This window comes from Sceloporus undulatus, chromosome 5 (genome assembly GCF_019175285.1).
Source record: "Sceloporus undulatus isolate JIND9_A2432 ecotype Alabama chromosome 5, SceUnd_v1.1, whole genome shotgun sequence".
NCBI classification, from domain to species: Eukaryota; Metazoa; Chordata; class Lepidosauria; order Squamata; family Phrynosomatidae; genus Sceloporus; species Sceloporus undulatus.
In genome coordinates, this window is record NC_056526.1 from 8,670,162 (window position 1) to 8,694,324 (window position 24,163).

A 24,163-nucleotide genomic window follows, 5' to 3' on the forward strand; every position below is an offset into this window, starting at 1 on the left:
GGGATGTTTGTTGAATCAAGATATCATCCCTATATAAACATACCATTTAAGAGGTACTCCATAATCCATCACCCAGTTTTTTTTACAAATAAATAGGAATCATTGGCAAATTTAACTACTACTTTTAACCTCCAATTTAATTGGAATTCATCTGATCCCAGAACTAGATTAGTGAAAGGATTTGTCCAAGTGAAAGAGTTGGTAAGTTGGTAGTGAAGGTTTCACACAAAATTTAAAAATGACAGCAGGTGCTCGACCTCTTGGGAATCCTCATTCATTTTCTTGTGTTTTTCTCTGTGTCGTCAAATGCATAGGCCTTGCGTCGGAATTAAGGCTGCTCCTCCCCAAGAAGTGCAGTGGTTTTGCTCCAGGTGCGCCAGCAAAAAGAAAGACAAAAAACACAAGAAGTGGAAACACAAAGCCCACTGAAGTCTGTGCAGAGATTTGTCGGACTGTCGCTTCAGCACTTCTGGCTGGCCTTCTTTTGAAGAGGGCGCTCAGACAGCCTTCTGCTGCCTCATCCATTGCCATCAGGTTTCTAGGATTATGATTCTTTGGAGAATCAAGAACACACACACACACTGCCAGCTCTGAGCTGGCTTTTTCCTCCTCCCTTCTTCATTGAACAGTATGGGTCTTGATCAAGAATTGCCTGCCTGCTGAACTCACCTGCTGAAAAGCAGCAAACAGGAGGAATCTGTAGCTCAAGGAGGGGTCTGCTATTTTTCTCAGTGACAGCACTGACACTTGTAAATATTCCTGCCATCTCCCAGTTGCTTTTTCCTCTTGCGTGTCCCTCCTTTAAGAAACAGAAGAGACTGGTAAATGCAAGCAGCTGTCCTTTGGGAGCCACTCGAGTGATTTCCATAGCTCTCAGCCTCTGCTCTCTTATAACCCAGATAATCATAAAAGATACATGGTGGGGGCGGAAGGGGGGGCAGTAAATATTTTTTTTCTGATAAGAATGTATGAAGCTGTAATTCTTGCTTTCTCCCTCCCTCCTGATTTTTAAAACCTAACGTAAATAAAACATGCTTTAGTTTTTTTGTGAACTAACTTCTCTTTTCTTTTAGAAAAGGATAGTTCTGTTGTGACTATTTTTCTTCCTTTGTACATTGTTGTTGGTTTTTTCCCTTAAGTTTGTAATATGAGACAGACTGTTCCACCTACCTTGCCGTCCTGAATGTAATCTGTTACCTTCTCGCTTTTGTTCTTCTATATTTTTACTGGTGCATCCAAGCACTTCAGATAAATAGATTTTAATTTTTTACTCAATATCTACAATGCACTTGGGCTTATTTTCAGAGTTGAGGATAAGGCAGCACCTTAAGATGGATAGGGTGGTTTCTTAAGATGCATAGTCACACTAACATTTCCTACAGTTATGTGAGATTATATGGCTTTGTAAAGAGAAGAGGTTTACATTCCCCATATTGTTGCCAACATTGTTTCTCCTCTGTTAAGTTGGTTAAGTTATTCCTGAAGATACTTGGAGATGTAAAAACAACAACAAAAAACCCACCAAAAAACAATAAGACTGATTGACACTTTACGCCAAAATTACCTCAGCTGAAATGGCAGAATTTGTATACTGTAATTACATTTGTGAATGGTGTGTCCATGTGTTTCAGAAACCAAGTTTCTTCTCAGGGTTTACAGAGGCAGTGCACAGGGCCTTGATTCCATATTCTGCAGGAAAACACAGTCATTTAAATGTATGAGCACCATGTCCAACAGAAAGTGCCATGCATAAATGTTGCCCCTTATCTTCAGGTATTCTTTCATATTTAGATTTTTAAAAAGAGGTAAGATACTCTGGTTAACACTTTGGCTGCAGCTGTTTATACTAGCTGGAATTTCCAAATACATTTCAAAGGCAGCCCCAAGCAGAGCATGTTACAGTAGTCCAAATGGGGTGTCAGTAAGACATGTACCACTGTGGCCATATCTGGCAAGGAATGGGCATGGTTGGCATACAAGCTTTAAATTTGCAAAAGCACTCCTGGTCACTGGAAAAACCTGATTCAAAGCTGAGTCAAGAAGTACCCCCAAACTGCACTTCTGCATCTTCATTGGGAGTGTAACCCCTGCTAGACCTGGAAGAGGCTGCTGGGCAATGGCAGCATCCCACCAGTGGCTACAGCATTCCTACCCACTGCCATGCTCTTTCTGCCCCAGAAGGAAATGCAGGGCAGGGCAGTGGGAGAGAAGGGAAGGCAAGGCTGGCTGTGATGTGCCAGGCATCTGGAAAAGGTGCTGCTGTCACCTGACAGCCCCTTCTGGGTCTGACAGGACTGCTGGGTGGGCCAGGAAATGGAGGTGCCATTGGTGGCAGCAGTAATGTTGGATACAGACTCCTCCCTGTCTCCAGAAGAAAAGGGGCCCATGGCTGGTACTGCTGCCACCTTTGCCTCCTTCATTCTCTCTTTTTGAAAAAGATTTGAGACATTTATAAGCCACTTTTGAGAATCCAAACCTCACAGTGTGATGTACTCCAGAAGAATTACAGAAAATACTTTAAGTACATCAGATAACTGTACAGTATGTAGAGAGGTCTTGTAGCACTTTTGAGACTAGTAACTAAAAAAAGAAGTTGGCAACATGAACTTTCATAGACTTACGTCTGCTGCTTCAAATGCATTTGGATAGCTGTAGAGTTACTAAGAAAACTACAACTCACAGGAGCTATTGATACTGTTTTCAAAAGGCAGTTAAACAACCTGTCTCAATGTCTGTACTGGAGATCTCAACTCTATGTCATTCCACAACACTAAGAAGATGCTGTTTTTCATAGAATCATAGAATTGGAAGAGACCTCAAGGGCCATGTAGTCCAATCTCCTGCCATGCTGGAATACACAGCAAAAGGACTCTTGAGAGTTGTGCATATTTTTAATAACTTCCAAAAATGGAGAGCCCTACACCCTTCAAGGTGGTCTATTCTATTGCTGAATAGCTCTTGCTATCAGGAAGTGCTTCCTAGTGTGTTTGTAGAATTTTTCATGCATACCACTTTTAATGGCAGTCATTCATACACGACCTCTGAAGCAGATCTGAAGTATTCTACAGGGAAAGATGGCCCCTATGGTAACCTAGTCCTCAACTATTAAGGGAACAAACCAGCACATTGAACAGATAACCAATGCAGTTGGTGCAAAAATGCTGTTAAATGGCCACATATTCTAGGCCAAGCACATTGTTTTTATACAGACAGGTGGAAATTCTTTGGTCTTCTGAACATCTTAGCTTACAGCTTCTATCAGTTCTGTATGGCATGGTAAGGCATTGTGGGAGTTGCCACTTAAATCTTGTAGGGCTAAAGCAAGGGTGAGAATTGTGAGGCCTTCCAGATATGGGACTACAAATCAAAGCTATGCTGGCCAGGAGTACTAGGAACTAATTCAACATTTACAATCCCAGATTGGACCCTGCCCTAGGATGTCAGGTTTATTCCTTGAAGAACAGAAAGTTAGAGGGCTACGTAAGACCTCTCTTTCATAAGGCTGGGAAAAGATGATCCTCCAAATGACTGGGACTACAAATTCTTCAGTCCCCAACCATTGGCTCTGCTGGGTGCTGATAGGAATTGCAAGTCAAAAGTTCTCCATCCTTGCTTTATTTGAAGGAGCAGCTTTTAATTTATAGAGTTTTCTGCAATACAATGAACATGTGTGTATGTGAGCAAACCCAACACAACTTCTGTTTTTTCTCATTTATCCTGGAAAGTAGGTGGGAGGCACAAATGATGGCATTGTCCCCTATAAGAATTCTGCCTCCTCAATGAAATATTCCTCCAGGACCCAGTGGCATACCGAGCAAAGGTGACAGCCAGTGCCGATCTTTTTTAAAACACTCCTCAACAAAATTCGTTTCAATAAAAATTATAAAATGAAATGAATAATTATATTTCTGCTGCTGCTACTACTGCCCACCTCCTCAGGGTGCCAGTGACCCCTGAAAAGATGGGTTGTCAGCAGCAGAGGTGAGGCAGATTCCACATTTCTGCCACTGCTATTGCCCATCTCTTCAGTGCACGTGATCCCCAGAAGAGATGGGCAGTAGTGGCCAACCCCCATGTTCCACCCCCTCACTGCTTCTCCTTTTTCCACCTTCCCACCCGCCTGGCAGCCTCTGGTGTCTGGGCAGGAAAGGAAGGTGGAGGAAGAGGAGGCATCCATTGCTCCTGAGGCTCAATGGATGAAGAAGGAGATGCTCACCTAGTTCGCTGATAGTGACTACAAACAAGGCGAGCATCTCCTTTCTCCACCCATGGAGCCTCACTCACTCCCCACATGCCTTCAAGGCTCTGTGGGTGAAGGAGATGCTCGCTTCACTCAATGACAGTGACTGGGAGCTTTTTCTGCCCACAGAGCCTGCAATGTTTGGGGAGCAGTGGCGTCACCCCACTTCGGGTGTTATCCCTCGCCCCCGCATCCTCTTAATGATGCCCATGTCAGGACCCAAGTTCTAGCATTGCAGTGACTTGAAATGTCAATTCAGCATTGTGAAAGGGAGTTTAGATATCGCAAGAAAAAGGAGCATGCAAAGTTACCAAGGGAATGAGAACACAACATATCGAAGACTTCCAGATGTGAATCATGTTCAGTGTCTCGCAGTCTGCTATAATTCTGGGGATTAAAGGGAGATGTCATATGAGGAGCCCCATAATTCTTATTTGGAGGACAATGTCCTCATTTCTCCACCTCCCATCTGTAGCAACACACCTCTGCTGCAAAATAGGAATGGTCATGTGAGCCCATAGTGAACAGCAAAATTTGATTTTCGATGCGAAGGTCTCATCAAAGAAAGAACTTCTTGCTAAAACTTTGCAGAGAGGCAGTTGCTGAGCGGAGTTCAACTCCCAGGTGTAACGTCAGCATTCTTTTGCAGAGATAATCTCTTGGAACAGTATGTCGAGCTGAGAATATAATTTCTGTGTGTGACAAGGTGTTCTTTTTTCCCCTCTCTCTGAAAGGTGTCTGCCACTAAGTACAGTGGGGGTCTTTATCCTCCCCCATCTGATTTGCGATTCCAAATGTCCTGGGGAGAAAAGAAAATCGGAGAGTATCAGAACCACCCGAATTCGCCTTAGCTTTCCAGAGATAAAATATAGTGCATTACCCTTCTGTATCACCTAAACCTCCTTTGTTCCCTTTTGAATAGGACGATTAAACAAAGGCCGACTAACCAAATTAAAGTATAAAATGAACACAGAGATATGGAGACCTTGCCAGCAAGAATGTTAATGAATGAAGTTCACTGAAGCCACTCTGGCTAAGTTTTCAATACTAATAGTTTTATGCCCAATCTTTAGATCACGGCAGGGTATTTTTCTCCCTCTCTGTGTCTTTAGAAGTTTTCAGAAGTCTAAAAGTAAATGCATTTCCTTGCCTGGAGAATAAAGCAGATAATGCTCTGAATAATATCTCTCTTAACAAATGGTGTCAATCACTCTCTTGCTCTCAAATGATCTTTATTTAACAGAATTGCTTATGGTGGAGGTGAGTGGAGAGATCTGGGGTCTCGTGACTTCTCTAAACCATGAAAAAACGTTTGACCTATGGCTGGGAGCAGAGGGAGAGGGAAAGCTGGCTTACTCCCAGGATTTCTCAGTTTGCAGAGAGAACCTGCTGACCACACTGCGAGCTCCTACAACACCCCAACAACTGATGTGAAGGCCGCACTGCCCCCTCATGCTGCAAAGAAGGATCTGCCATGATGGAGCATTCATAGCTACAATCTGCAGTTGTGCCATTATTTCCCCCCCCCCCATTCTGATACAAACACATGTGCATGAGTGCATGGATGTTCCAGCAACAGCAGCCAATCATCTCCCCAATCCCACCCAGCCACCAGCCCACTGGGTGGTCCATGTGACTGGGCACTCAATCGCACAATTAATTGACTGACTGACTGTTCAGCACATTGGTGTTCCCATTGACACATTGACACAGTACTATCTTGGAGCCTCCCCTATCTCCCCCATCCCCCCATGGCTTATTGTTGGACTAGCCAGTTTGTTAATATATTTGTTTAATCCATTTTATTGTTGGAAATCTAATGTGTTTCTCCTCATTTCCCTCCATGGAGCATGCAACCAATTGATGGTGCAGCTTTGTGTGATACATTCATGAGCAGCTGATAATAAAAAAAATATGGCCAGTAATGGTGTTGCCATCTTGTCCAGCCCCTTCACCATCTCTGCACCAGTATGCAGTCAACATGCTGGTGTGATAGTTAACTATTTATGGCTTGGAGTGGAACAAACTGGGATGTTTTTTACTCCAGTGTTTAGTCCCAGAGTCCATTTTCCTCCTATTTCAAACACTTCATCATCTAAACAGGTCGTTTTTGAAACTGGCTTTTCCTTTTTGTCCATGTGGACAGCCCAAAGTAATCAGAACTATTGCCCAAAGGAGTCATAAAAAGCAGAGGTCATAAGTCAGCCTGCTGCAATCTTGCACTCTGCAGTCCAGATACAATGAATTACAAGCATCATCATTTCATAGCCATCGTGGACAAAGATTGGGATGGTAGCAACAATCCAGCACATCTCAAAGGTTTGTCCTATGTGCAACTATAGCAGCTTCCTGGCCAAACAGGTGAAAGGGATATTTAGAAGACCACTGGAATTATTATTTATTTGCATCTACCTTGTGTGTGGAGCAGTGCCAAAAACCAGTTTGCATGAGTTGTTTAGAAGCTATCTTCTCATTGCTTCCACTCGTCTTACAACATTTTGTCATAGCCTACTATCTATCTATCTATCTATCTATCTATCTATCTATCTATCTATCTAATCTATCACCACCATATTTCCTGTGTGAATGTGCCACACAATGATGCATCAAGCTGCAAATTTGCTGGAAGAAAAGCAGGGCACATACACCCTGAACAGCAATTTCACAGCAGGCCTAAAGCAGTGGGTGACATAATGCAAGCTATATGCTACATACAGCTTCCCAAACCCTTTTTGAAAACCACCCTGAACACCTCCAAATCTCTCCTCTGTCCACATTTTACCTGATAATCACCCAAGATACCTCAAAATATAGCAATTTGGTCTTACCTCCCCTAATACCCCACCATGCCCTCTCCAAGCAACCTCAGAGTGTAGTCAAGATGGTAAAGATTATTAATCAGAAAGAAAACACAAGCTATGAGTGGCTGCAGCAGTTTGCTTTTGCCTCAACCTACTCGAAAAGGCAAGGTCCTCCTCCCTTCCTCTAACCACCACTGAGTTAGCTGAGTGCAAACTACTTTTGCATTTTGAACTCACTTTGCAGCAAGTGAAGAAAGCTGAGGACAAAGGGGGAAAGGAGGAGAAAGTGAAGGGGGGAAACAGGACATTTTAAAAGTAGCTGAAAAAGTGTGATGGCAGAGGAATAACTGGGGCTGCCCCTGCCAAAAAGGACAGTTGAAAGGTGTGTGTCACATTCCCTTAAAACTGAAAAATGCTGAACAGTTCGTTGAAAATCAAGAAAAACAGAGTGGTGTCCAGACCTAAGGATCCCCTTGCTTGCCCATCTCTAGCCTAAAGGAAGGTGGTTTGAGAACCAGAGGTCCCAGATCATTATTTAAAATTCATCAGTAACCTTCCTTTTCCCCTTTCCCTCTTAACTTTCATCAGTAATCATTCCAAGTCTATTTTCTGTTAGTAATATGGTGTGACATTTGCACATGTTAAATTGTTGATGTTCCTTCCCTCTGTTTTCATGCCTCCTTCTTCTGAGTGGAATCCTGCTTTCTGCATATGTTCTGCATATAAATTAAACAGGGTGACAAAACGCAGTCCCTTACCAATGGGAAAACATTCTGTTTCTCCATATCATGTCCTGACAGTATAGGACAACCAGTTCACCTTTCTTTTAGAGTGAATCATAAATTGTTTTTGTTGTTGCTAACTGCCATCTAGTTGATTTCATCTTATGGCGACCCTATGAATGACAGACCTGGAAGTCACTCTCCTCAAAAGTCATTCCAAGTCTTTGCTATTTTCTGCCAGTCGTCTGAGCAAACTATAAATGCTACCTACATTTCAATTAAACGTGGATGAAAGATGGCCTCTCAGAAGTTTCAATATGATCTTCTTAGCAGTGGGCTGCTCCTTGCCATATATTTCCCTCCTTTAATAAGGAAGGAGATACTTCCAAAGGGCTGTCAACAGTTTGGCAGAACGCATTCTTACCCAGCCTGTTTAATACAATCATTGTCCTTCACTTGGGACACAGAGAAGAGACCTGGCTTTCTAGAATAACAACCTGACCATTCTGATCATTATCTTTTCTGGATGTTTGCCCCAGTTTATGAAGCTAAGGCTTTGTCTTCATGGGTCAAAAGGCCTATTTTCCCTTTGTTCTGGTGTCATCCTGTTGGGACGATACATAACTTGGACCCCAGTTCTGAGGTGGGCAGTCCGGACCACATCAGACACATCCTGCACCAGAACTGGGGTATAACAAATTTACAACAGAGTAAAAAATGTATCTGTTGGTCTGGGAAGATCCACATCCCTCCATCCACACACCACCTCAACTATCTGCATGGGTGTCTTGCTGAGGTGCCCAGTGTGCCAACCACCACTGTAGGTTGTCCGTTCTGAGATTAGAATGTAACCATTGTTGAGCACTTCATTTGGACCTCAGAAGCAAATAACCCATGGCGATGGCAGGAAGGTGAGCAAGTTTAGCTTGGAGAAGAGGTTAAAGGATGATATGATAGTTGTGTTTAAGTAATTGAAAGGTTGCCATATTGATAGTGAAGATGGCGCAAGTTTGTTTTCTGCTGTTACAGACACTAGCACATGGAACAATGGATTCAAGCTACAGGAAAAGAGATTCTACCTCAGCATTAGGAAGAACTTCCTGATGGTAAGAGCCATTTGACTGTTGAATACGTCACTTCAGAGTGTTTGGTGGAGTCTCCTTTGGAGGTTTATAAACAAAGGCTGGATTGTCATCTGTTGAGAATGTGTCGATGGTGTCTTCTTGCATGGCAGAATGGGGTTCAACTGGATGGCTCGTGTGGTCTTTTCCAGTTGTACGATTCTATGAACTTCTGCTCCAGATTTTCCAGGAAAATTCAGAGCACTCAGAGTGATGCAGGGCTCTGTTTACATATGAGTTGCTCCCTCAGAGATCAAAAAGAGGCACCCAGACATGTGACTGATGTTGTTGTTGTTGGGTGCCTTCAAGTCATTTCTGATTTATGGAGACCCTATCATTGGGTTTTCTTGGCAAGATCTCTTCACAGGAGATTTGCCATTGCCTTCCCCTGAGGCTGAGAGCATGTGATTTGCCCAAGGTCTCTCAGTGGGTTTCATGACTGGGCTGGGAATTGAACCCTGATCTCCAGAATTATAGTCAATGCTCAAACCACCCAGCCATGCTGTCAATCATGCTGGTTGTGATTGTCATGGGGTGTCTCATGTTTGAGCTTAGGGGAAGCAACTCAGGCCAGCAGTGGTAATGCTGGATGGCACAGTGGGATGCATGTGGACATAGATGCCTGGCATTGCTCTGAAATGCGGAGATAACTGGGGGGGGGGGATTTGTGGTAGCTCCGGGACCAGAATAGTCCAGGGGCAGCCCGGAGCATTCTGGCTGGTGTAGACCTTCGCTGAGAGGACTCCCTGCAGCAATATTTTCTTTCCAATCCTACAAAGCAGAGCAAAGGAGAAGGCTGGATTACAACATGTGTGGGTTTTTGTTTTCTTTTTAAAGATGCACATAACATGTTTTTAATTAACTTGTTTGTTGGCTTGTTTGTTTCAAGAATTTATGTCCTGCCTTTCATCCAGACCCCAGGCTAAAACTAGCAACAAAAGGCCAATGCAAAGAAAAACAGTAAGGACCAATGAGGTAGTGATTATACCATAGAATAGGGTGGGCAACTTCCAATACTAAGAAGGATGTTTTTGGCTGCTAGGATCCACCAAATGCCAGAGCAGACCCAGAAATGGCTTTAACAACAACAACAACAACAACAACAAAGTGGAAGTGGGGGTGTAAAAGAAATTTGTTGTTGTAAGTTTCCTTTGAGGATTAAGAGCTCAGACTACAAAAAATGGCCTGGGGGGTACATGAGTTCCATAGTCCACCCTTGGTTTCAAATCATGGTCTTCTTTCACACCCCACAGTTATAGCACTTTGCATCTAAACTGCAGAAATAATGCAATTTGACCCACATGGCTCAATGTGATGGGTTTTGTAGTTTTGTGAGCTATTTAGCCTTCTTTGTCAGAGAGCTCTGGTGCCACAACAAACAGCATATCCCAGGATTCCATAGCATGGGGCCATGGCAGTTAAAGCAGTGTTGAATTTCTGCAGTGCAGATGCAGCCTCCGTGACTTCTTACACCAGGGCAAGAGCCAGTCCCCATTGCCTGATCAAATTTGTACAACCAAAATTGGTACTGCTGGGCTTCCCTTTATTTCACAAAGATTGTCTGATAAAACATTTTCCTTTAAGTGCTTAATAAACCTTGTGTCTAGTTTACTTACTTATTCATTAAATAAGTAGATCCACTTATTACTTATTAATTCAAATAGTTCTATCCCTGCCTATATCACAAGGTATCAGGTTGCTGTACAAGGAAAATCAATTTGTTGTTAACTGCCATCAAATTGACTTTGACTCGCAGCGACGTTATGAATGAGAGACCTCCAAGTCACCCTATCCTCACCTGCCTGCTCAGGTCTTGCAGACTCAGGGTTGTGGCTGCATTAATACAGTCCATTTCACCTGTAATGTGATCTTCCATTTTTCCTGCTACCTTTTATTTTAAGAAGCATTATTATCTCTTCTAGTATGTTATATCTTCTCATGATATGCCCAAAGTATGGCAGTCTCAATTTAGTCATCTTGGTTTCTAGGGAGAGTTCAGGATTGAATTTGCTCTAGGACTGATTGATTAGTCTTTTTATCCGTCCATATCTGCAGAACTCTTCTTCATAACCACATCTCAACTGAGTTGATTTTCTTCCTATCAGCTTTCTTCACTCTCCAGCTTTCACTTGTGAAATGATAGAATCATAGAGTTGGAGAGACCTCAAGGACCATCCAGTCCAAACCCTTGCCATGCGGGAACACACAATCAAAGTATCCCCAACAGATGGCCAGCCAGCCTCTGGTTTAAAAACTTCCAAAGAAGGAGACTCCACCACACTCTGCGGAAGCATCTTCCACTGTCAAACAGCTCTTTGTCAAGAGGTTCCTCCTAATGTTCAAGTGGAATCTCTTTTCCTGTAGTTCCCATCCATTGTTCCTAATCTCTGGAGCTGCAGAAAAGAAACTTGCTCCATCTTCAGTAAGACATCCTTTCAAATATTTAAACTGGGCTATCATATCACCTCTTAACCTTCTCATCTCCAGGCTAAGCATCCCCAGCTCCCTAAGTCTCTCCTCATAAGGAATGGTTTCCAGACCCTTCACCATTTTAGTCACCTTCCTTTGGACACTCTCCAGTTTCTCAACATCCTTTTTGAATTGTAGTGCCCAGGACTGGACACAGTATTCCAGGTGAGACCTGACCAAGGCAGAATAGAGTGGCACTATTACTTCCCTCGATCTAGACAGTATGCATCCATTGATGCAACCAAGAATCTTGTTGGCGTTTTTAGCTGCTGCATGTCATATTTAGTTTCTTTTGGTGGAAAGAGTGGAGAGAGCATTCTCAGTGGCTGCTCCCAAACTTTGAAACTTCCTCCCCAGAGAGGCCAGTCTGGCCCCGTCCTTGTTCTTCCAGTGCCAGGTTAAAACATTTTTGTGCTGCCAGGTCTTTGCAGACTGTTGAGATTGGACTCTTAATGCTGTGTGGTGTTAGTTTTAAGGTTAAGTTTTCCTTAGGGGTCTGTATAGTTTTTTGTTTTTTTATTTTATTGTATTAATGCATTTTTGTTATTTTTACTTGTTTTAATAAAGGATTGCTTAATTATATATTTTACACTTCCATATAACTTTTGTAGGATTTTCAACCTGCATTGTTTAAAATGTTGTTAGCCGTCTAGTTCCATTATTGGGAGAAAATCAACATATAAATGAAAAGAAGAAGAAGAAGAAGAAGAAGAATTGTTGTTTTCTGTTTGTAACTGATGTCTGCCAAGCTGTTAGTGTGAGCTTACACCTTTTCCTGAATCCCAAAATCTGGCCCCAAAACAAAGGTGCTCCTTTGTAATGCCCATGAGTTCTCCTTGGCAAGACAGTTTCCCAATTCAGTCTCACCATATGATTTAACCACCTGGGCAATCTAGATATCCCATATGCCCTCTTCCACCTGACAGGCATCTTAGCATTCCCAGACCCCAAATCCTAAAAACCAGGAACAAAGGGAGAAAAACACCTAAGACGGAGGAGGTGGTGATGATTCCTTTTCACTGGGTAAAAATATTTATCATCTCTTCTTCATTGTTTGGAAGATGTTTATCAACTCATTTTTGACTGTGGCAATTTGTGGTGTGTGGAAAAATTAAAAGTGACTCTGGGCAACTGTCAACACCTTCAAAGGTGCTTTAATTATGCGTTCTATTTGTCTTGAGCCCAGATGAAAGAGAAGTAACCAAATCAAGGAGGGTAGTTAAGGCTCTGTAAGGAAACGTAGGCTGTACTTGATGAATCAAGGCTAAGATTAAGCTGATGCAGAAGCTGGATCCGCGAGTGAAAGGAAGTCATCTTTCTGGCTCCACACTGGTGATATCACCTGCTCACAGAAGAAAACCAGGACACATGTGGCCAAATAACATCAGAGTATGGGCAAAATGACAAAATGGGGAAAATCAGACCAGCTAGGAGAGGCTGCAACAGTTTGCTTTTGTCTGGACCTACAGGGAAGGGCAAGACTCTGTTCCCTCGTCTCCTTTCCCCCCTGCTCAGTTAAATAAATACAAACTACTTTTGCACTTCGAATTCAGTTTGCAATAAGCTGAGGACATAGTGGGGAAATGGGAAGAAGAGAAAGAAACCAGGACTGAGACAACTGGAAAGTATGCTGTTACCCTGTTGTGTTGTTCATAACTACCCTCCTTGATTTGGTTACTTCTCTTTCATCTGGGCTCAAGACAAATGGCTTGGGCCCAGGGTACTTGGAGGACCGGCTCTCCCCATATAATCTGCCCCATGCTCTCAGGTCAACCGGGAAGCAACTGTTGAGGGTTCCAGATACGAAATATGCTGCAACTGCACAGAGGGCATTTTCTATCTTGGCCCCGCAGCTCTGGAACTCTCTTCCCGATGAGCTCCGCTCGGTTACCTCCCTTGACCTATTTAGGAAGAGGTTAAAAACCTTCCTCTTCCAACAGGCTTTCCCCCAGTAGTTGTAATATCTGCTCTCTCCCCATTACACATTGCACTCGCATTTTAAGCCAGCTAGTTATTGTGTGTTTTTATTTTTTAGCTTGTACTTTTTAACATTGTTTTTAATTGTTTTTATATTCTCTAGATTGTGACATGATTGCTGTTTGTAAATTGTACATTGTGTACTTCTGTGTAACCTGCTTTGATCTACCAAGGAAAAGCGGGCTATAAATAAATGGTTTATTATTATTATTATTATTATTATTGAGTTGTAGAGTTGGAAGAGACCACAAGGGCCATCCAGTCCAACTGCCTGCCATGCAGGAACCATCCATCAAAGCGTCTCTGACAGATGGCCATCCAGCCTCTGTTTAAAGAACTCCAAGGTAGGAGACTCCACCACACTCCGAGGGAGTGTGTTCCACTGTCGAGCAGCCCTTACTGTTGTGTGCCTTTGTTTCCAATTTATGGTGACACTGGCACAGGGTTTTCTGGTGTTTAGAGTGTATTACTCACCCAAGGTCACCTATGGGTTTCCATTGCTAAGCAGGGAACTGAACCCTGATCTACTGAGTTATAGTCCAACTGTCAAATCGCTACAGCATGCTGGCTCTCTGCTGTGACCCTGTCCACCTTTTTTAATGTCCTAGTCTTGGCTTCTCACTCATTATTGTTCTCTTGCCTCTAGATTTCAAGACTCCTGAGCAATGGTTGTCCATGATGTCAGGCAACCTTGTTAGATCTCTCTGAAAAGTCTACCATTTCTGTGAACTTTCAGCTGTACCAAGAAGATATTTTGATCTCCTGTTCTTATCAATTGCACCCAGAATAGACAGTGGTAGGGGACTATGAGAGTTCAATTCCAACACATCTGGACTTAATATCTAGGAAGCTCTGGCTTTATCCAAGTGTGAAGAACATTATCAAACTTGAGTTCCCAGCAGCCCAGTCTAGCATGACCTGTGGTAGGGGATTATGGGAGTTCAAACCAAAAACATTTGGACTGGTAATCCTTAACATCTTAACCCCTTCAGTGATCATCCTTTGCTGAAACATAAACTCTGTATGTCTATTTGGCTCTCATCTATTTAATCTTATAACTGATCCCTCTGATATGAACATATGAAGTCACTTTATCCTAACACAACCCATTTGTCCATTTAGCTGAGTGAAGACTCTCCAGGACATTAAGCCAGGCAATTGTCCAACCCTAGTCTCTTGGGTTCCCCCCTCCCCAGGACTGGAAATATTAAGGATAGAACCTGGAAAATTCTGCACACAAAACTTATCCTCTATCGTTTGTCCAAAACTAAGCTGCGACTCTTCCCCATTCCTTTCCTCCCTGTTTTTGAGCGGTGTCTCTCCCCTTCCTTCCACTGCCTTCTTAGCATTAAGGGTTCTGTTCTCATTGGGCCAAAGCACCATCCTTTAACATTTGTTTATGGAAAGGGTTATGCACATGGATGTTGCTGCGTGTGCACTGATACAAACAATAATAGCCACGTGGCATGAGATTATTGCATCTACACGTGTGAAAGGCAATCAAGTCTTTTCATTAGGAGGAGGAGCACACACAATCGGCTTCTTTGCAGATCCTCTCAGCTCTCCTTGGGTATTTGTCCATAGCTTCCAAGGACCCCTCGTGGGACCCGGGATGGGACCTGGTTGGAAAAGAGCTCAGAGCTAACAGCAAAGCCCCTGAGCACTGGCACTACTAAGGTTGGCATCATTCAGTATGGTGACTCATTGTGTCACTCTCTGCATTGACCTTTTCCTATACCAGACCATACAGAATCCTTAGTAAAATTTCTTTTACTAATATTACTCATAAATCTTAATTCCTATATATCACTGAAAGTAAGAGTAATACAGTGAGCCCTCTGTATCCATGGATTCTTTATCCATGGATTTGATGATCCATGTCTTGAAAATGTTTTTAAAAATGTAAATTCCAAAAAAGCCAACTTTGGTTTTGTCATTTTAGATAAGGGACACCCTTTTACTATGCCATTGAAAATAATGAGACTTGAGCACCTGCTGATTTTGGTATTCCAAGGGGATCCTGGAACCAAATCCTAGCGGATACCAAGGGCCCACTGTAATTGTGACATAAACAATTAGCAAAATTAAAATTTTACCTTTAAATTGCAATATCACATGCACAGCCTAAATGTGTTTACCTGCACATAGTTTCATGTGATTCAAGTGAAAATTTTGTAAGATGTGGTGCCTTTCAAAGAAAGTTTTAAAAGAAAATGTAAAAATATTTTTTTTAAAAAAATGGGGGCCTCTCCTTTCACCTCCCACTGAGTCTCACCCCACTCACATCATCTCTTCATCATTTTAAAGGGACACAAGTGAGCACCACAGCCCATTTCTGCCCAAAAAACAAATGCACACACACCTTAGTGATGCCCTTGCCCCTGAGTCAAGCAAGAGAAATGCTGCAGCTCAATGGCAAAACACATATGTTGCACGTGAATGGCCCAAGATTGTTTCCCTTGCCAGGGAAACACTCTTATGGACACCATGCAAGAGCCATTGCCAATCCATGTACACCACCCATTTCAAACCTCTCCAGATGCATCTGAGGAAGTAGACTGGTCTACGAAAGCTCATGCTGCCAACTTCTTTCTTTCACTTAGTGTCAAAGGTGCTACGAGATCTCTCCAGATGTGTTTAGCTACAATTTTCTATGAGATTATTTGGGCTAGTGCTTTGATCTTGTGGCTATAAAGCAGGAGTAGCTCTTTTGGGTGAGCCAGCATGGTGTGGTGGTTTGAGCACTGGACTATGACTCTGGAGATCAAAATCTGACTCCCTGCTCAACCATGGAAACCCACTGGCTGATCATGGGCAAGTAATGCACTCTCAGCCCCAGAAAACCCCATGATAGGTTTGCCTTAGGGTCACCATAAGTCAGAAATGACTTGAAGGTACATAATAACAACAACAAAATGTTTTGAATGTTCACACTAAATTACTCTTGGGAAATCTGAATTTAATATAATAATAATAATAATAATGGGATTTATTTATATGCAGCCCAATCACTGGGAATCCAAGCGGTTTACAACAGGGGGATAATACAAGGCAATAATAATAAACATGAATTAAAAAACAAACAAATGTAACATGGCAATATGTCAAGTGATCCATTAAAAACCATGCATAATTTCTAAGCATGGTTGCAAAAATTCTTAAAACTGTCTTCTACATGTGCAAGTCCACTTTCACAGCCATTGTAACAACTCCACATCTTGCCAGTTTCCATTTAGGGCTGCATCTGAACTGCAGACATAATCCGGTTTGACACCACTTGAAGCTCAAGGCTGTGAAATTCTGGGAATGGTAGTTTGGTGGGGCACCAGAGCTTTGCTTTAGCCCTCTCTGTCAGAGAGCTCTGGTGCCCCAACAAACTACCATTCCCAGAATTCCACAGCCTTGAGCCGTGACAGTTAAAGTGGTGTGAAATCGGATTATTTCTGCGGTGTGAATGCATGACACCACTCTGGGAATTGTAGTTTTGTGAGATGTTTAGCCATCTCTGTCAGAGAGCTCTAGTGTCACAACAAATTACAATTTGCAGAATTCCATAACATTGAGCCATGACAGTTAAAGTGATGTCAACCTGGATTATTCTTGTAGTGTGGATATAGCCTAAGTGGGAGAAGAAAGATGAGATCTCAGAGAAAAGAGGAAGAATGTAAAACCTAGCCAGAGCAATCTCACACATATATTTAGAAAAGAAAAGAGGGGGGAAACACCAAGGCAGATTTATGACATTTTAATTACTCAACAGGATGCCAGCCAATATTAAAATAATGTAAAACATAATTTGAAATGAAAAAAGTAGTTAAAAGCAGTGTAGTTGAGAATGTCATATAAAATGGGTGTGGGACAGACAGACAAGCAAATGGGACCAGCCTGCATAAGATTGGGCTTCTCTTCAAGGAGTGGGTACCCTTTAGGGCTCTGGGGCCATATTTGTCTCCTTCAATCTCTTGGAGGATCACAGCAGCACTCCTGGCAATGCTGGGAAGTGGAATGAATGTAAAGCAATGGGAAGTCACACATGGTGACCAAAACAGACTCCTTTGGGGTCTTTGTGCCTTCCCCAGCAGTTTAGGCAGCAAAATGGGTCCCCTGGAGTCAATTAGGCCATTTTTGACCAAAAAAAAAGGAGGTTTTTTTGGCCAAACATTTTGTTTTCAAACTGAGGTGGCTTGGGGTGGGGTGACGTGGGGTGGTTTGGAGTGTCCAAGGACCCCACATTTGCCCCCCAAAGACACATAGAGTCCCTAGTTGCATGATTCTCACCATCTCCCAGGGTGTATCTACATGGGCCAATTACACCGGTGCCCCCTTCCGACCTCGCCACCACCCATCTACCTGTTGTGTGCCTCTAGGTCATTTTTTACTAATGGTGACCAGAAGGTGAAACTATTATAGGTATGGGGTTTTTTTTGCAAAGTTTCTTCAAAGGGGATTGCTAATGCCATTCTCTGATATCTTCAAGAACATAGTATCTTCTAGAACATGGCCACATAGACCGAAAACCCCACAAAAAACTATGGATGCCGGCCATGAAATTTGAAAGCAAAAAACTCTAGGGGGGAAAAAAACTATAAAAACACAGTAGTTTTATTAGGACTAAATGAAGCGATAGAATGTGAGAAGAATTTAAAAGATAAAATGTATACAGTCCTGCAGACAGACTGACTTGTTTTGGTCTGTGTGCAAAGCCCAAATGTAAATAAAGGGCTGGTGTTACCAATATGTACTAGGCTAGAAAACTGTAAATCCCAAGTAATGTATCAGATGTATGGAGGTGTCATACATACACAGTACTATACAGATACAAATAAGGTTCTTAACACCTCCAAGAAGATGAATAAAATAATAATAATATGCTTTATTTATATACCGCTCTTCCGAGGCAATCAAAGTGGTTCACAGAATCATTTAAAACTTTCACATCATAAAAACAACCTCTCAGTGTATCTATCAATAAAAACCAATAAAAATCAAACATCAGTAAAACAAGCAATAAAACAAGCAAGGAATCTGTCAATTGTGGTTAACCATTTGTATCAGGGGAGACAATCTCTATGAGGAGTCCAAAGGAAATGCTAATCAGAAGAGGTGGGTCTTTAAAGCCTTTTTGAAGGCGTCCAATGTGGGGGTCGTACGAAGCTCTTCTGGAAGTTTATTCCAGTACATTGGTGCAGCTGATGAAAATGCTCTCTGGTGAGTTGCTGTTAGTCTCACCTTAGGGTGTACTAATACATTTTTTTCCTGATGTTCTGAGAGTGCGGGGCGGACTATATGGGGAGAGGCGTTCCCTCAAGTAACTCGGGCCCAAGCCATATAGGGATAACACAGTAAGCCCATTACAACTGAGAAATAAACCAACCAAGACCAAATGCGTTTCGACTAGGAATCTTCATCAACGGTCAGGATTAACTGATATTACAGCTTGAAAAATATATATCAAAATATGTGGAGGCATCCAGTAATAGTAAGCAAGTAGTTGTCCAATATTTACCTTGTACGGTACAGAAACTTGGATGTCCCACAGATAGATACAAGATACCATGTGATCAATACTGGGCACTTCATTTCTAACCTCAGGGGGAGCGACTTACACCAGGGACAAGTCGGCACAGTGAGACGCATGTGTAGGCAGCCTCCTAGAATTGCTCCAGAATATGGAGGTAATGGGGGGAATCCAGGGCATCTCCAGGGCCAGAATACTCTGAGAGCAGCATCAAGTATTCTGGCCTGTGATACTGTTTTGTACTTCACCTTCCAGGAAGCCCCTCTCTAATGGGCCCAGATTTGCCAAACTTCTTGTTGTTGTTGTCAAAAAACAGAAGGATGGGAATAGTCTGGGTACTGTAGCTGGAAAAGTGACTTTTCCAAGTTTAGGATCCCTCCCATGGAAGCAATTCTATTTTTCACCACTTCTCTAGCTTGAAGAGCAAGTCAGCCAGTCAGCCAACGTGAAGCTGGTGACTGAGCCATCCTACACTGAATTTCTCAAGAACGAGAGGAAGGTGCTCATCCAAGATTCCTGTCAAAGGCGGTGACGGTCTCCACCTTAATGAATTCCTCATCCAGCCAACATTTGGGTGATACCATGCCCATCTTGGCAAGTCTTTGCTCCACATGCTCTGCTTCAAAACGTTTCAAAAGACAGGAACAATCTAAAGGAAGGAGAAGGCTGTCAAATCTCCCTACGACACAATTGGCGACAATCCTATGAGCACGTAACTGAAAATGGTGTGTAGATTCAAATAGGATTGCACTGTTATGTCTACCATTTTTGCTGCAATCTCCACATTTCAACATAGCTGCCGCCATGCCTGATCTTAATATTAAATGTTGCATTTTGAAGATAGAATTTGAAGATATCAATTCACATTCAAAATGTATGTTGTGAATTCAGCAGTTCAAAATAGCTGACAAAGCTTGTCAAGCTGCTTAATGTGCATACGTCACTACATGGGGACAACCGGCTACTAGTGTCAAATATTGAAACCCAAGCTCATGGAGAGAGTAAAATGCAGATCATGGTTGTTGTTATGTGCCTTCAACTACCCTATCAGTAGTTTTCTTGGCAAGATTTGTTCAGAGGAGGTTTGCCATTGCCTTCCCCTGAGGCTGAGAGTGTATGGCTTTTCCAAAGTCAACCACTGGGCATCTATGGCTGAGCAGGGGCTTGAACCCTGTTCTCCAGAGTCATGATCCAAGGCTCAAACCACTACATTATGCCAAGCATTGAATGCTTCAAAGGAGGTTCAAACAATATTGACATGAGGATTTTGTTTGTCAAGGAAATTTCTTAGAACTGGTGGCCAGAATACTATTAGTCCAGTAGATCTCAACCTTAAGTCTTCCAGATGTTCTGGACTTCAGTTCTCTGAAGCCCCAACATGCAAAGCAAATGTTCTGGCATTTCAGGAGCCAGTATAAGTGCTGTGGCTCCATCCCTTGGAATTCTGGGATTTGTAGTTTCACAACGTCTTCTGCCTTCTCTGTCAAAGAGTGCTGGTATCTCAAAAAACTAAAAATCCCAGGATTCCATAGGATGGGGCCATGGCAGTTGAGATGGTGTCAAACAGCTTTATTTTTACAATGTAGAATGCACCTTTAGTCTCAAGTAGAGTAGACCAATTTAAACAACTACAGACTGGCAGGGACATTTTTTTATTTATTTGTGTATTTGTTTTTAAACTTTTTTATGGTTTTTAAATGATTTTATAGTTTTTATTGTGGGGATTTTGCTGTTTTAACAATTTATTCTAAACATTATTGTATGTACAGTGCTGTGTAAATCTACAGCACTATATAAATAAAGTTTAATACTACTACTACTAATAATAATAATTTGTTGTTTTTGGAAGCCACCTTGGGTTCCATATTGGGAGATAGGTAGCACATAAATGATGTAAACAAATACATAATATTGAGCCAACACAGAGGTACCTTCAATTGATTTCATGGGTCTTCTTGTTATTGTTATGTTTTTTCAATCAACACTGACTTATGCCAATCTTCTCCTGGAGGTTTTTGGTGTTTTTTTAAGGAGGGGGGTTGGCAAGGTTTTTTTAGCAGAAGTTTGCCATTGCCTTTCTCTGAGGCTGAGGCTCACCATGGTCATTCAGTGGGCTTGCATGGATGAACAGAGATTCAGACGCTGATCTCTTGATGCCCTAGTCCAATACTCAAACAACTACACCACACTAGATCTTCCATGGATCTACTCTAGTTGCAACTAACAATTGGATTTAAGCCAAAACCTTTCAATTTTACTTGGATGACTCTACTTTGTCTTTATAACATCCCTATAAGAAGACTGGGCTGATATAATAAGGAATCCCTTTTCACCCCCAGCCAACCTAGGTTCAGAAGAGGAAGAAGCACAAAGAATCATACTGCAAACATATGTTGGAGGGCACCAAAGAATTTCAGAAGAAAATCAGCCTGTGCTCTATAGATTATAGCAAAGCCTTTGATTGTGTAGAAGATCATGAAAAACTATAGATCGTTCTTAAATAAATAGGTGTTCCAGAACATTTTATTATCTTAATGCGTAACCTGTTCTCAGGACAAGAGGCCACCATTATGACAGGGTATAGAGAAACAAGAGTGGTTTCCATTTGGAAAGGGGGTCAGACAAGGCTGCATTTTATCGCTCTGTTTGTTTAACTTGTATGTTGGACGTATCATACACAAAGCTGGCTTAGACACTGACAAAGGAGATGTGAAAACTGGAGGACAGAACATCAACAATTTAAGATATGCAAATGACACCATAATACTAGCAGAAAATAGCAAAGACTTGGAACGACTGCTGAAGGAAGAAAGTGCAAAGGCAGGTTTACAGTTGAACATTAAGAAAACAAAAATAATGACTACAGATAACTGATATAACTTTAAAACACACAATGAAGACACTGAGATAGTCAAAGATTTCCTATGTCTTGGTTCAGCCAGAAGTCAAAATGGAGGCTGCAGTCAAGAAATCAGAAGAAGACTATGACTTGGAAATACAGCTAGGAAGGAACTAGACAAGATACTCAAGTGTAAAGGTAGATAATTGAATATCAATGTCAAGATTCACTATACCATCACATTTCTGATTTCTAAGTATGGTTGTGAAAACAGAATAGTTAAGAAAGCTGATAGGAGGAAAATCAACTTGTTTGAAAAGTGGTGCTGGATAAGTGTTCTGTGGATAGAACAGACTGCTTAAAAGACCAATAAATAGGTCGTAGAGCAAATCAAGCCCTGACTAGAAGCCAAGATGAAATGGAAACTGTTGTATTTTGGATATATCATGAAGAGGCATGACCTACTAGAAAAGACAATAATGCTTGGTAAGGTCGATGGCAGCAGGAAAAGAAGAAGACAGGTGAATAGAGTCAATCAAGGAACCCATGACTGCATGTTTGCAAGACGCTTGTGGGGCTATTGAAGACAGGGTGACTTGGAGGTTTCTCATTCATAGGGTCATCAACTTGACGGTGGTTAATAGCAACAAAGTCCACCTAACTCTGTAAAATACACACCTAGGTGATAGCAGAGATTCCACCCAGAAAGGCCTGGCTGGAGTGCAACAGGATTTCTCAGTGTAACTTCTAAGTAGATATCACTAAATGGATATTGTAAATTATAGTTTGTGGTGGACACGAAAAAGAATGGGATGTGAGTGTTCTGTTAGGTTTGCCAGGTCAGAACTATTCTGTATCATGAAATTTCAGGGCCAAACCCTGAGACCTAGGGATGACTTTTTACAATATCACCGAGGGCAGGCCCTCATCATCTAATAAGGATGATATTGTAGGGAACAGCCCCTGGTGATTTCGTTACACATAGACCACAGCTGCACAGAGACTACTATTGAAAATTTTAAAACCAAGTCAAATAGATGAGGAAAATACATACATACAACACTTTCAAGACAGCATTCTCTTCCTGAGATTCCTCCCTCTTGCCCTGAGAACCTGAAAAAAAAGTCCAGACTCTGACATCCGAGGCTGGACCATGAGAACCTTAATAGTGCTCTCAAAATTTGCTGCTCAATTCCAAAGACTAGAGGGAGCCATGGCTATTTGGATCCCCCCCCCCCCCCCCCGCTGTTTGGGAGACAGGACCTCAAAATTGCTGGAACAGGAGAACTGTCTGCTTCAGTTTTCTCTTTCTGTGGTATGGCCAGATGAGTATTCAAAAAACTGCTTTCCTTCCAATTTACCCCCTTGGCATCACCTCTTGTGACTCTGCCCTCTTCTCCACCAGTGAGTCCATCCATCTTCCCCAACAACAAACTACAAATCCCAGTATTCCAGTGGATGGAGCCATGACAGATAAATCAATGTCAAACTGCATTAATTCTGCAGCCAGAAATGTGAAGCATTCAGCAAAATGATTTGGTGGGGTTTTAACAGTGCATTACATCATGAGCTATTGTGGGTTATAGTCCACTTCATCAAATGGGCCGTGTTTTGTGTGTTATATATATATGCGGCGAATGGCTGGGGGTGGGACCACAGAGAGAGGGAAATGAAACACCGAAAGCACTGACAGCCCCAATTACATGATTCAGAGTGGCCATTTACCAAATTGCTCCTGATAGCACAAACATCCTGGGCCCAGGTGAGTCAATGAGCACCTGCAGCGTGAGAAAGCTAAGAGGCACCAATCAAGTCCCTTGTTTGTTTGCTTGCTTTTGCCAGAGGAGTCAGGTGAGTCCTTTCTATGATCTGTTTCAAAATAGAAAAAATAATGTGATGGGAAGGAGCACACAGGTTACACCTACATAACAGGAAAAAAGAAATTCAAGAGTTTTACGAGCCATTCCTTCCAGTGGTATTGGGGTTACATTTTTAATTTCAAGCTTCTCATGACAGTCCTCAAAATCATCCCCGAAAATAAAGGTGGCTGAGTAGATCCATATCAACAAGCCAGTTCTAAGAGCTCTCATATTCAGCAGGAGAAGTCTTTTATAAAGCTAATGGTTCTTAATGCTCATTCAGGAGTAATTCAATTGCAAAATCTGTGAGGGCTGACCGCTATTAACCTCAGTGGGATACACGCCACAGGCGCACCCCCCACATGTACGCGCCCCATTCAAGCCTATGGGGCTTAAATATGCACAAGTCTTGGAACTCACAGAGGGGTCTGAAACGGATCCCCCACAAGTTCCAAGGGGCAAGTGTACTTTGCAATTATACAAATGGCCCTTCACATTTGTGGTTTTGACTTCTGCAGATTTGATTATTTGCAGTTTTGATTAATACATTCTCTCTAGGAATCTCTAAGTCTTCCAGCACAACTTTTCTGGAAGTTGACCATAGAGTTGTACTGGAG

At 42.2% G+C, this 24,163-nt stretch overlaps 1 protein-coding gene across 2 annotated transcripts in view; it reads left to right on the forward strand.

The window, feature by feature from the left end:
• The window catches only part of TAF3 (TATA-box binding protein associated factor 3), a 178,936-nt gene extending 177,884 nt beyond the window's left edge, over nt 1–1,052 (forward strand). For both annotated transcript variants that reach the window (XM_042468810.1, XM_042468811.1), the window contains exon 7: nt 315–1,052. In XM_042468810.1, the coding sequence (XP_042324744.1) occupies nt 315–429 (115 nt within the window). In that variant the 3' untranslated portion in view covers nt 430–1,052. The remainder of the gene's footprint in view (nt 1–314) is intronic.
• The last annotated feature ends 23,111 nt before the right edge of the window (nt 1,053–24,163 follow it).